Genomic DNA, 14562 nt, shown 5'->3' on the forward strand with positions numbered 1-14562 from the left:
TAAGCTGACTGCTCTGTGGTTCCACGTGGATGTCATGTAGGTACCAAAAATAACAAGTCTTCCAAGTGTTGCCTACCTCCTTATGGCGTCATCATTCACCAGTTTCAGAGTGTGGGTGGTAGCTCTGAGAGAGAGAGACAGAGAGAGGAACCAGAGGACTTTTCTGCTTTTGTTTTTCTTTTAGGAGATAATAAAAACTTGAGTTTATTTAAATGCTAATGTGTAGAATTTACTTGAGACAGGAAAGTTGGTTGGGAGAGTAAAGGAGTGATGATTTGAGTTTCTTGAGATGACAGGAGTTAGTGAGATTTAGAACATAGATTGGGCTTTTTTATGTAATAAGGAATAATAAGGAAAGAATAGGGGTTAATTATAGAAATAGGTGTGTCTCTTTAATATTTATACTTAGAATTTGGGGTAATATTTGGCTAGTGGCTTTTGGTTGTTAAGTAGGAAGGTCATTTGAGATTGACATGAGAAGGAGAAAATGGGAGAGAAACTTCAGGGGAGTAAAGAGGGTTTAAAATAAGTTATTTTTAAAGTTAAATATTGAAATATTTCCTTGTCACTTAAAGGTCTTTGTTTAACTGAGCCACTGGATGGGCTTTTAGGGTTTTACAAAACCCTTATACTTTGTATACAGAAGTTTATTTCTGTTTTCTGTTTCTCAGAACATTTTCTCATTCATAACTTTTTTTTTTTTTAAATAATATAGGTTTTTTCTTTCTTGTAGAGACGAGAGCTCACTGTGTTGCCCGGGCTAGTTTCAAACTTGAACTCAAGCAATCCTCCCGCCTCGTTTCCCAGAGTGCTAGGATTACAGGCATGAGCCACCATGCCTGGCCTCTTATTAATAAATAATTTTTGTTCAAAAAAATCCTTCAGTTAAGTCTCTTAGCCAAAATCAGTTAAGAATAGATCTTTTAGAACCACTCTGGCGATATAGTAGCCAGCCGCCATATGTGACAATTTAAATTTAATTAAAATTAAATAGTCTCTCACTGGTCATATTTTAAGTGCAGAGTAGCTATGTTTTAATAGTGGCTACCATATCCAGTAGCACAGATACAGAACATTCTGTCATCTCAGGAAATAACATTAGACAGTGCTGCTTTGGAAGGTTTGTGTACTTTTTACTGTTGTTATACTTTATCCAATAAAGTCAGTTGCTAAAGTGTATGTATAGGAAGTAAAATCAGAGAATCATTTACTTTACAAAATAACTTCTGTGCATGTTATAGATCATTGTATTTTATTTTTATTTATTTTTCTACTTTTAAATTTTGAGACAATTTTTAATTTTTTGTTTGTTTGTTTGTTTGTTTGTTTGTTTTTAGCAGAAACAGTCCTGCTCCAGCTGTAACAGCAGCATCTGTGACCAACATACAGGCTACTGAAGTTTCTGTGCCACAAGTAAATTCCAGTGAAAGCTCAGGGGGTAAGGAGATTGGGTTTGTCAGGTTTGAGAATTCTTACATTATATTTGGTTTAACCTTCATTTTGAAAAGCGGGTTTGTTAAGTAGTTGAAATTCAGTTTTTTAAATGCCAGTTTATTTTTTGCATGTAAAGTTATTCATGAAATCAAATTCAGAGAAACAAAAACTTACAACTTGATACCGATGTGGTTAATTTGTATATGCTCATATATTTACTCGTTAGGTACATCGAGTGAAAGCATTCCTCAAACTGCCACACAACCAGCCATTTCTCCACCACCAAAGCCTACGGTCTCCAGAGTTGTTTCTTCAACACGTCTGGTAAACCCACCACCTAGATCTTCAGGAAATGCAGCAACTTCAGGAAATGCAGCAACAAAAATACCTACTCCTATAGTAGGAGTCAAGAGGACATCCTCACCTCATAAAGAAGAGAGTCCCAAGAAAACCAAAACAGAAGAGGTATATATATAAAAAACATATTAGTTAGCCATGGCAACACCAGCTGCCTATTTTTAAATCCATTGGAAGAAAACTTTATGAACCAGAATAGAGAAGGATCAAGGAACAAAGCTTTTAGAAAATCGTAGGTGTGTCTGTAGTGTTTTAGTGCCATAGTTTCTCTTCACCTTTCCCATTCTTCTCAGTAACTACCTCTGCCATAAAGCTATGCCCTCTCATTTAAACTTCTTTAGTGCGTGTAGTTAGCAGGTATTGTCTACAACAGAATTTAACATGGAATTATATGTATTCTTAACTTACTATTCTCTAATGACTGTCTTTTTTTGCACTGATTTTTTGATGGTCCTTTGGGCAGTTTTTTGCTTCTATGATCCAAATGGAGTTTTGAAGTTTCTCTCCTGTACTTGGTATTATAGGACCATCGAATACTAGAGGTTCTCAGGGAATTCTTATTGAATGATAAACAAGTACACACAGCCACATTAGTTTTTGAACCCTAAATGGTTAGTTCCCTAACCCTTAAAGAAACTTTCTAGCATCATTTGCTTTTTTTTTTTTTTTTTAAACTCCTGGGCATAGGCTCCTGCCTCCCAGGTAGCTAGACCCACAGGTGCACGTCACCATGCCCAGCTTAGTTTTTTGTTTTTTATTTTGAGACAAACGAAAAAGAGCCCAACCTGGGCTCTTTTGCCCAGGTTGGAGTGCAGCAGAGCAATCTCAGCTCACTGCAACCTCTGCCTTCCAGACTCAAGCAATCCTCCCACCTCAGCCTCCCAAGTAGCTGGGACTACAGGTGCGCACCACCATGCGTGCCTAATTTAAAAAAAGACTTTTTTTTTTTTGTAAAGACAGAGTCTTGCTATGTTATCCAGGCTTATCTCTAGCTCCTGGGCTCAAGCAATCCTCTTGTCTTGATCTCCCAAAGTGTTGAGGTCACAGGAACCACTATGCTTTGTGAGCTTGTATTAACTTTTTATACTAGCTGGTTTACAATTGTTACAGTCTTAGTTTTGGGAAAACCATTAAAAGTGTACATTGATTTGGTATGAGTCTTAAAATAGAGGTAGTCTTGTTACACAATTTTATTTCTCCCTCGAGTCACTTTCATGTTGTTTTCCAATCAATGAGGCATTCGCTATTTCCCCAGAGGTGACAGTCTAAAAGCACCAATTTCATTGTGATTTTTTTTTTTTAAGCTAAGAATGTATTTAGTAATTTACTTATTACAACAAAATTTCTTTAGAGTGGAAAAAAACCCTCTAGATTGCTCATGGATTCTATTATGTTTTGATTAAGAATGGTGAAAATTATTTTATTATTTAGCTTATTCTCTGAAGACTTCAGTTTTTTTTTTTTGAAATAGCTGCTATTAACTAAAAGTAATCTGATGAATTTTGTCACTCTTAAGATGGTAAATGAGAATGAAAAATGAGTATTGTGTAGTACTTTAAATCCCCCCAGATTACTTATGATGCCTAATACAATGTAAATGCCGTTTAAGTTATTGTTATGATGTATTTTTTAATTTGTGTCATTTTTATTGTTGTATTATTTTTTATTTTTCCAAGTATTTTTGATCCATGGTTGGTTGAATTCGCAGATGCAGAATCCACAGATATGAAGGGCCCACTGTAAATCATCATAACTTAGAAGATGTGTTCTGAAAACTCATCTGTGTCTGTGTAATTATCTCTTAAGGCAGTGATTTTCATTGTTGGTTGTGCAACAGAATTAGTTTTTGGGTTTTCTTTGGTTATTGTTTTTCAATAAAGATTTTAGGGCTTTCTCCAGACGAACTGAATCAGAGATCTTCTAGAAGTTAGGCCTGGAGATCTTATTAAGAGCCCCACTGCCACATGATTGTGTTGTGCAGCAGCTTAAGAATATGCTAAATTTTTGTGTCAGTTACACATTCAGACTACTGATAACCGGTTTGAAGTTGTCAGGGCATTTCAGAATTCAGATTTCTTTTGACATTAGTAAAGTGTATTTAAGTATAATTCTATGCATTTAACATTGGGTTTTTTTTTTTTAATGTTAAAAATGGCACCCTAAGAGTTCTAATTAAGCTTGTACCAGTGCGGTATTTTGCAATTTTATTTGCACTTACCTTGGTAGAATAACACTTGTGTTTCTTGTCTGGTTTAGAAAAGCAATAAGAATATAGAATTTTTAAACTTAAGTATGGAAAATTAAAAATACATATAGAAGAATCATTTTATGTACCTGTGTACCCATCACACAGCTTCTGTTATAATTAACTCTCAGCCAATCTTTGTAATCTTAATTCTTTCAGCCTTTTTCGTTTTCTCTTGCGATTGAATTACTTAACAGCAAAATCTAGACATGTTTAATTAGAATCTTAAAAATCATATCTAAGAATGAAAGCATTAAGAGTAAAATTAGCCTACTCACAAAAATTAACAATTTATTAATATCATCAAACATCTAGTCAGTGCTCAAATGTCCCGATTGTTTCATTGATTGTTTTAAAAATAGGCTGTTTGTTCAAATCCGGAAATCGAAAAAGATCCCTGTGTTGCAATTGTTTGATATCTGTAAGTGTCCTTTAAAATACAGATTCCCTCCTCCATCCCTCCCCACTTTTTCCTGTAATTTTTTTTTTTTTTGGTATATATTTTCTCAGTCTGAATTTTGCTTATGGCATTTCTATGGAGTTGATTAATAGAAACATAGCATTTTAAGAAGATAAGGGATATTAGGTTATTCCATGGGCTAATCTCATTTCCTACCAGAAGAACTTGCTGTTCAGTGGCTTTTCCAGTTACAGATCTAGTTACAGTTAGAGGCAGGATTAGAACCCAGGCCTAAATCTCATAGTGCTTTAGTCAAAGAAATTTGCTGTAGTAGAAGTAATCCTCATTTTGAAGCCCTTCTAAATTGGGTCTTTTATTCTCTGCTAATGAATACTCGGTATTAGAAATTTTAGCAAACCAGAAATAAATACTGGCTTCACTCAGTAATGCACTAAATGTATATAGATAGGAGAGTTTTAGATACTCTGAGGTAGTTTAGTTCTGCTTAATGGTCATCATATCCTAAGGTTTTTCAAATAAATATAAATGGTAATGTAAAATAAAAATGGAAAATGTTTACTCTGTTTCCTGGATTATATAGCTAAATTAACCTCTCTCTCTCTCTCTCTCTCTATATATATATATATATACACACACACACACACACACACATATATATATATAAAACTTTTTGTATGGAAAATTTCAAACATGTCATAAGTATAATGAACTGTCATGTTTGCATCACCTAGCTTCAACAGTTAACAACTCACAGCCAGCCTTGTTTTATCTACGTACCCACATCACTTCCTTCCCCATTGTTTTGAAGCAAACCCCAGGCATAACCAAAAATATTTCTTTGTATATCTAAAAATAAGGACTTCTATAAAATATAAGTACAGTATATTTATCACACAAATATTGATAATCCATAGTTTTACATATCAGTCAGTATTCAGATTTGGCCAATTGTGACACATTACTATTTTTAAAGTTTGCATATTTGCAGGGTACAAATAAAGTCCTTATTGGAATTGACTGGTACTGTATTAAATCTCTTCTAAGCTGTAAGTTAGCCTGTGGTTTTTCTATGCCTGTTTTAAGAGTCACATTTAAAATTAAATTTTAATTCTGCTGAGAAAATAGTGTCAAAATAGTTCTTAAGACCCAAGCAAGGCGTTTCTCGAGTCTTGTGTTCTGTAGGATGTTAGTAGGTCGTACCAGGAACAAGGATTCTCTGGTTAACTAGGCTTGGGAAGATTAAAGTGGTGTTCTTCTTGGTAGAATTGATTAGAACCTTCTGTGTGCCACTCTATGTGAGGCTCCCAGAATGGGGGTGATAACTATGCCAAATTCCTAAAGTTGTTTGATCAGGATCTCTTTTTTTTTTCTCTTTTCCTTACAAAATATATTTCTATGAACTCTTAGTGGTTTTGGAAACGTACTTTAGGTGGTGATCTGCAGTAACAGTTTTCCTGATGCTTTTTAAAGTTTTATTAGCTTCTGAAGCCAAATTTAATTTGATAAAAACATTTTAAAAGAAGAACCAGTTATCTATTTTAAGGCTATAGTTGATCTTACAGGTTTAATTATTTTGTAGTTTTAAAAAAGTTTATAAAGTAAAGCATTGATTGGCAAATAATCTAAATTTTTCATTTTAGAGAATAAAGCTTTTTTTTTTAAAAACAGGATGAAACAAGTGAAGATGCTAACTGTCTTGCTTTGAGTGGACATGATAAAACAGAAGCAAAGGTATACTAATTTAGCCTTTAGAATACATACACAATTGAGAGTTCAGAAGATGTAATAGAAATGTCTCTAAAATATTGTATTTTGTGCTATAGGTTTTAGATTTTTTTAGTGGTGTTTGTGGAGAAGTATTTGTTCATTTTTACTGTTAATTATGTAATGCTGAACACTGAAGGGAATATAGTGATGAGTGTAACACATTCTGTGCCTTTAAAGGAGCTTATAATTAAGTAGAGAAGATAAGTCATGAATGTAATTAATTACATTATCAAAGAAAATCAAAGTAATTGAGGGCTGGGGGCCAAGGGGCAAGAGAAGTAAGATGTTATTTCTGACTGCAGAAATAGCAGTAAATGTCTTCACTGAAGAAAGAAGTAGCATTTGAAGTGGCCTCGAAGGATACATAGGATTTTTGACAGTCCAGGCTGAGATCATGATCTCTGTCTGTTGGGTTGAGAATATGGTATGATTACAGAAGCAGTTTTTGGCATAAGGTTTTGGCTAGAACCTGGGGTGCATGGGGCTTGAACGAGGTGTAGACGGGGTGGAAGAAATTTTTTTTTCCCAAAATGTAAAAGACTCATTTTTTCCCCTAGAATTTGAAATATATTGAAGGCTTTTAACTTTCTTTTGTTGTGGAAAAATTAGAAATTCTCCCCCTTCTCCCAAATTCTCCAGGTTTCTCTGATGGATATTTTAACAAATACTCTCTTAGGTTTTGTGCGTGCCCTCATAATGCCCTTGTTTTATAATTTCAATGTACTTTGTAAACCAAGAAAAAAATGTTTGTGTCATTACGTAATCTACAAAATTATTAATGGCTTCACAGAATGCCGTCTTAAGGCTGTGATTATTTTTATCCAGCCAATTTCCTATCCATAGCAATTATTTCCATTTAAAAAAGCAAGCTGTGCTTTCCTACTGTAATACTGGTTACAGCTAAATATCATATCTGCCATTCATTCATGTTTATTTACTTAGCATAAATTAATGGAAGAAGAATTATTGAGGAAAATAGTATGCTTAAAGTTTGGTATACATCACCAAGTTGTCCTCTAGGAAGCCTGCATGTCTTCCATTCCTACTTCTTACATCTTATTTACGTTTTTTAATTTCATAGGAGAAAGCAGTGTTTCATTTTTTTGGTATAGTTTCATTCAAATTGAAGTTTTCATATTTTTATTTTCTTTTTTAAATTGTTTTTTTTTTTTGAGATGGAGTCTTGCTCTGTTGCCCAGGCTGGAATGCAGTGGCGTGTTCTTGGCTCACTGCAACCTCTGCCTCCCGGGTTCAAGCGATTCTCCTGCCTCAGCCTCCCAAGTAGCTGGGATTACTGGCATGCACCACCACGCCTGGCTGATTTTGTATTTTTAGTAGAGACGGGGTTTTACCATGTTGGCCAGTCTGCTCTTGAACTCCTGACCTCCTGATCTGCCCACCTCGGCCTCCCAAAGTGCTGGGATTACAGGTGTGAGTCACCAGGTCTGACCTATATTTTTATTTTTATATGTTTGGTATATATTATTTTCTTTTGTGTACTGCTTTTAAAAAGTTTAGAGTAATGGTATGACATACTTTACCCTGTGTTTTCTGATGAGTAGAACCAGTGCACTGATTACTGAGGAGGGGTGAAGAGACCATAAGGAGGGAGAAATCTTCTTAAGACATATTTTCTACTTTTAATTAAAGGTGTGGGGTTGTTTTATTTAGTAGTATTGAATAAGTTTTTTTGTTTGTTTGTTTTTGTTTTTTTTTCTCCCTCAAAGCTAAGAATTTTCCTTGGGTTTATGCTCTGTTATTGTCTGGGCAACATTTCATGATGTGCCTATGTGTGTTTTTAATTATCGTTTGCTTAAAATGTCCCAAGTTGGAGCTGGTTGGAAAGTCATGAGCTATTTTGACCCATGCCTTAAAAGATTTAAGTAGGCAAATAGAAATTTATTAATATCTGAAATGGTGAAATAACCTACAGCATCTACACACTAGGTGTTTTTGTAATGTAGTCACATCTTTCTCTTGATCCCTCCTGTCTTCCAGTTTGTCTTCTTTATTAGCCACCAAACCCAGTTATGTTCTTTTATTCTTTTTTAAGTCTCTTTTCCCCCTTCCCCATCCTCTTTGTCTCACAGGAACAACTTGATACAGAGACAAGTACAACTCAATCAGAAACTATTCAGACAGCGGCTTCTCTGTTGGCCTCTCAGGTACTAAGTGCAAAAAGCAAGGAGAATTTTGTAAATGTCCTGAAGATTAGTGTGGTATATTGAATTAAAGTGAGAGTTCATAGAAGACTATTAAAATTAATCTTTGTGAAAGTAATTACTTGCTAGCCTATAAACGTATTTATTGTAGTTTTAAGGCAGGGCCCTGGATTTGACGGAACCGTTCTCTGGAACTGTTTCAATGTTAACTCATCCCCTTATATTAATATATTATTTGATACTGCAAATCATTTAAATTTTCACTAGTCACTTATACAGGTTTCATACGTAAGTTTTATTTGTAGGTCAAAGAGTGAAATTCAAACTAGGAATGAACTAAAAAACATTCTTCATGTATTTCTTTTGTAAAGGCTAATTTATTTTTATTTTAAAAATGTATTTCTGCCTTATTTTTCCACTACTGATTTCAGTTAGTTATTAATATAGCCCATAGCTCTTCAGAATTACTTTTTCATTTGTCCTAGCAATTCTACTTGTGACAGACCCTCACATACGGAATCTCACAGTAGGCATCTGGAATCTTTTTTCATTGATTTGTTTGTGAACCTTCATTTTGTTAAATAATTTTCTTCTTGAATCCTTTCACATGAATGAACCCTAACGTCTAGCTCAGACTCTGACACAAAGTAGATATATTCTTTAATAGATGATAAAACTGGTTAATCTCTACAAAGTAACTGAGATAACAACTGCTGCTGTACTGATACTATGATGATATTTTGCTGCTTTGCAGCTCAGAGTTATTTTAACGTGATCATTTAAAAATGTGCTTTTGCTAGATGTTAACTTTCATAGTCTCTAAAGATATATAAATATTATGTTTAGTTTCCAGAATACCTTTTCCATAATCTAATAAAACTTTAGGGGGAGTAACTAACATCAGGAAGCATGCTTAATATTGATACATGGACAAACTTGTTTATCTTTCGTAAACTGTCCTGTGATTGCATGTGTTTGGTTTGCCACATACTCTCTAGGGACTTATTTTCATAGTTTTGTCTTACTGAATTTATCCCTGTAGTAATTAGTACCCATGGGTATTTACCTTTTAGATATTTTTATGAGTGAGTAGAATTTTCTTTCTAATGAAAGGATTCATAGAGCCATAGAGAGAAAAATCACCCAGTTATATAAGAAGAATGATTATGTTGATTTAAAAAAAAAATACATTCCTATGTTTGGTAATGTTAGGTATGTACTTATTTCTGGGGAGGTGATAATATTGTGGCTATACCTAATAAAGAATTCTTACTGTTTTGAGATAAATCTGGAAATATTTATAAATGAAATGATAGGATCTCTAGGATTTGCTTCAGAATAACACAAGATGAATTGAAAGTGGGAGGACGGTGGCTTAGATTTGACAATTGATGAAGCTGGGTAATGAATACATGGGGATCCGTTATACAGTGCTCTCTACTTTTGTGTATGTTTGGAATTTTCCATAATAAAACTTTAAAAGATCCATCTCTGTATTTTTTTTAGTGTTAAAGAAAGCTTGTGATTTAATCTAATTAATATGAAAATAATCTATCTAAAATGTAGGATGATTAAATTATTGCTCAGCTATATAGATTTAATTGTATAATTTACAGTGTCAGAAAATAAATTTACTGCTGCTGCTTTGTATAAAATGAACTTTAAGTATTCTCCCACTTGGGGGTGCTCCAATACTAGTTAATATTACCGCTATTAGTGTGGTAATAAGTGAATACGGTTTAGCAGTAACTTAAGCATTATGTGATCGGTGATTCTTAGAGGAACAATTTAAAAAACTATTTGAAATTACTTAGGAGTTTTTAAAATATTGTTAAAACATACCTATTTGAAAATTCCTTTGTCGAACACATTATTTGTTAAATAATGTGATAGTCATATTTACATTCCATTTTGACAACATTATAGAGTTTTTAAATTTGTAATACTTTTCTCATAAGGTTTCTTAAATACATCTCATTGTTAAATTATGGTGCTTTGAACAATGTTGTGTTCTTTGCTTTCATTCTCAGAAAACATCCAGTACAGACCTTTCTGATATCCCTGCTCTCCCTGCAAATCCTATTCCTGTTATCAAGAATTCAATAAAACTGAGATTGAATCGGTAAAAACAACCTCAGGGGTCCATAAACAATATCTGCCAACTCAACCTGTTGTCTTCAAATGCTAAAAAAGGAGAATGGAGGGTACAAGACTAGACATGACTGAAATGGATTTGGGTTTTTTGGTGACCTCCCTTACTGGGCTAATCAGCACTTGATCGGAAGTCCAGGTTAGTATGTGAAGCCAGGAGTACTATTATTATTGTGTTAGCAACAGTTGCATTAACTATTTCAAAAATTACTGCCTTTAAAAAAACAACCTCAAGCTATATTTGTATTCATAATTGACATCTGGATTGGGTTTATGTTTGATGCATTGTTTGGAAAATTTGCAATACAAACTGGCATAAGAATTACTTATTCTGATGATGCACTTTTATGTATTTTTCATTAGAAAGTAGAACTAATTTTAGAGTTTCAGCTTGATGGATTTTCAGTTTTTCCTGAAGAATTTTCTTTACCTTTAGTCTTCAAATTGGATACCGTTGTGCAGTGGTGTACTGTTATACTTCAGAGAAAGGGTAAGAGTACATCTAGTTCAGTTCCTGTGAGGTAGCTGTAACCCTTAAAAATGAAACGTCAACTCTAGGGTACATTTGACATTGAAAGAATAGTTAGGAAATAACTTGGTTTTGATAGGGTCATGATTAAGAAATGATATATTGGTTTTATTTATGGAATTGTTTTATAGTGCATACAAATCAGCGATCAGCCAGCAAATATTTTTCTTTGAGCTTATGAAAGCTCTGTATTCTTTTGCCTTCAATCTGTTGTCTTCAAAACAAACAAACTAAACAAAAAGCTTCTTGCACCTTCCCCTTCCTTTTTCTTTTTGCTTGTATGCACAAGGTAGGACTTATTTCGTAAGAAACAAAATGCCAGTATTTTCTTAAGCCATGATGTGAAACCAATGACCCTGTGACCACATGGCACAGAACACTAAATTTTGGTCCCATGGCTGAAACTTGAGGGTGACTAAAAGTAATGCCTGTGAAACATGGTATCTGTCTGGGATGGCCATTTGATCTCTAAGAGGAATTTTGTACACTCCACAGAACTCCTATCTATAGTAAAATTGATTTTCAGTTTTAAATGTGGGCAAAAAGTCATTTTCTCCAAGATTTTAAAACTAATTCTTATTTTTAAATGGTTTACCAAAATTTGTCAGTACATTTTACATGTAGAAGCATTTTAAAAATCATTTCTAGCAAGCACTTGACATCTAGTCAGCTCTCTACTCCTTCTTTGTTTTTTTCAAAAGATTAAGAGCTCTTTTCTTTGAATAAAATAATTTCTCATAATTAAGCAGTAGAAGATCTATCTTTACAAAGTATGAGGGATGCCAGATGTTGATAAACTTACTCTTTCTTAATCTGGACAAAGTAAACTTAACAGATTTTTCTGATGAGCATGTTTTATGAATCCTCCATTGTGCTCCATTCTATCACATGTGCATTTTTCATGTTAAACTGCAATTACTTAATCTCTTCCCCTATCCTTCTAAATTAATTTTCTGAAGTTGGAGTGTAGTCTTTTCCCCCTTAGGCTATGCATTAATCGAAGCTTTCTTTTCACCATGACTTTATAATGTCTAGTAAACAATATTTCTACTTCCCACATCTTTGCTTTACACAGTCACCTTGCCCTTCCTTCCACCACCGAAGAAAAAAGCTGGTCATACTAACAGGTGAAGTGTACAAGGTGTCTGTGTGTTTTGTGTAGCTTCAGAGTTAGATTGAAATTACCAGGCACAGATTTAGTCTTGTCATTTTGTTTACACATTGGGGAAAACAATTCAGTTTATTAAACGTTTCATGTAACTGCACCCAAGTTTTGCCAAGCTGGAAACTTGGACCTTTTCTGTGTAGTGACTTTTTAATTATAGTTTTCATAACCTGGAGATCAGACTGTTGCTTTCGCATGATGTATGTAGTGTCTCATGACTGGAGTTTGCTTTGTTTTATAGTATCTGTACTCCTTGTATTTTTCAAGAGCTATTTTGTAAACAGATGATGTATTTCTCCATTGAAAACACAATAAAAAAAAACAGCACAATCTCACAGTTGTCTGATTTCTTTTGACTACTCCTTTTTTTCAGTAATTTAATTGGTTCTGTCATAAGTTTATAGTGTGATTCTAAGTGAAGATTTGCAAAAGAATTTGGTTACATTAGAAAAGATTTGTTTCTGGTTAACTTAAGCCATTGGCAGCAGCCTTGTATTTATAGCTCAGATAATAATTAGGTGTTTGTTTTTCATATAATTGATCTTTAGGGAAGAAAACATTAATATAGTTACTATTAATTCAATTTTAGCTGTTCTGTCCTCTAAAGTATTCTGTGTCTGTAGACACCATACTTATCTGTATATTTATTCTATGCCTGTAGACAGTGTACTGTCCTTTTCAAAGCATTTAGCACTTTAATGTCAGCAGGTGGCACTGTTGTTTTTCAGTGAATTTAGAATTACAGACAACAGCCAACCAGGATTCCATTTCTTATTTTACTAAATGCAAATCAGATATTGCTTTTCTTAATCCCCCAGATGCTCAGCATTGAATACTTAACTCATGGTGTAGAAGTGAGCTGCTCTGTGTACTTTGTGATGGTCAGCTCTTGAGTATGGTTATCTTGTGTTTTGAGTGGAGAGGTGGACCTCTTTATGTCAAAGCCATTGTTCTGAAGGACATGTAGTTGTTCATATATCATTTCTAAAATTCTATTTTAAAATTCTAATACAACTATCCCTATATATAAAAATGGGGATGTGGCTGCATTGTAGGATAACTTTTTAGTAAAAGCAAAATTTAACTTCTGAGACTATTCAGTAAAAGGGAAAATATTGTAGGAATTACCCTTGTCTCCCTTGTTAACACTAAAAGAATTGGACTGGCTGTACTTCCTCTACTTTGGTAGACATCTAGATGCAGGACTATATATCACAGTTTCTGAGTTTTATCATCCACATGGCCTCTTGGCATTTTCATGCATCTTGCTGAATTAGTAAAATTATAATGGAAAAAGTTGTGTTTTTTCTAGAATAAAGGGTATATTCTAGAATAAAGTTTTTATTTTTCTAATTAAGAGGTTTTTTTTCCACCACAAATTAAAATGTTTTAGAGCTCTGCATAGTATTAATTCTGGCTGCCTTCAAGGTGGCAATAAATGATCAGCAGCTCCAAGTTGTAATGGACATATGAACAGAGAAATCCTTAATGTATACGGACGTGTAGACTGAGCCCTAGAAATACTGTTAGTGCACTTAGATGCACTTAAATTATAAAACTGTTTACCTGAAGCAGCACTGAGCAATCCTTTGGATATACTTTTACCTGTTTTTATTCTAATAAAAATGATGAGTATAAGGAAAATTAGTTGGTTTTTAGCCTGAATTACATGTTTTATTTTGATTTTTATTTCTCCACCTTATTTTGCTTGTTAGCTTTTCTTTGAACCAGCATCACAAATGGATGCTGTCTTCACTCAGACCTTAATTTGGTAAATGAAATATTATGTTCTGTAATAAATAGGACCTTCAGTTATATAGAAACAAGTGGTCTGTTTAATTCTAATATCTGTTTCTCATAGAATCAATTCATTCTTTTATCAATTTAAAAATTATTGTTAAATTTTACATAGCTTTTATTCGCACCAATAAGGGAAGATAGCCTCAATGTTTTTGAGCCATGTATTTCAGAAGTGATTGTACTTTATTCTAGAAGTGATTTTACATACTTGGGAAATCATTTCAACTTCTTTTCTTCTTTGGAGACATGCTTTTGTCTCAATATTCTGGGAACATCATTACAGCTGATCAAACCACACAAGTATTCTGTTGAAAGGGATGGAATTTTTAAGTATATTTTTTCTTTCTTCATCCCTTCCCAATTCATAGGCCTTTCCTTAAAAGGGTAGCATTTAAGACTGTGCTTAAGCTCACATTTCAGAAACTTTACATTTGTGTGAAAGGTTGTGATTTTAGTTATTGTGCTTTTTTGTGCAATTATCTTTTAATATGTTTTCTATTTTAATCCAGCTAAGAGTCACACCTACAAAGG

The 14562-nt window shown here is 33.7% G+C and overlaps 1 protein-coding gene across 8 annotated transcripts in view; it reads left to right on the top strand.

The window, feature by feature from the left end:
* The window catches only part of PAPOLA (poly(A) polymerase alpha), a 64654-nt gene extending 52088 nt beyond the window's left edge, over positions 1-12566 (top strand). For 3 of the 8 annotated variants that reach the window (XM_025391214.1, XM_025391221.1, XM_025391222.1), the window contains 5 exons: positions 1338-1438; positions 1661-1899; positions 6126-6188; positions 8315-8389; positions 10417-12566. In XM_025391214.1, coding sequence (XP_025246999.1) covers positions 1338-1438; positions 1661-1899; positions 6126-6188; positions 8315-8389; positions 10417-10512 — 574 coding nt within the window. In that variant the 3' untranslated portion in view covers positions 10513-12566. The remainder of the gene's footprint in view (positions 1-1337; positions 1439-1660; positions 1900-6125; positions 6189-8314; positions 8390-10416) is intronic. The other 5 variants (XM_025391215.1, XM_025391216.1, XM_025391217.1 and 2 more) reach the window with 5 other exon arrangements.
* The last annotated feature ends 1996 nt before the right edge of the window (positions 12567-14562 follow it).

This window comes from Theropithecus gelada, chromosome 7b, assembly GCF_003255815.1.
Source record: "Theropithecus gelada isolate Dixy chromosome 7b, Tgel_1.0, whole genome shotgun sequence".
Classification (NCBI taxonomy): Eukaryota; Metazoa; Chordata; class Mammalia; order Primates; family Cercopithecidae; genus Theropithecus; species Theropithecus gelada.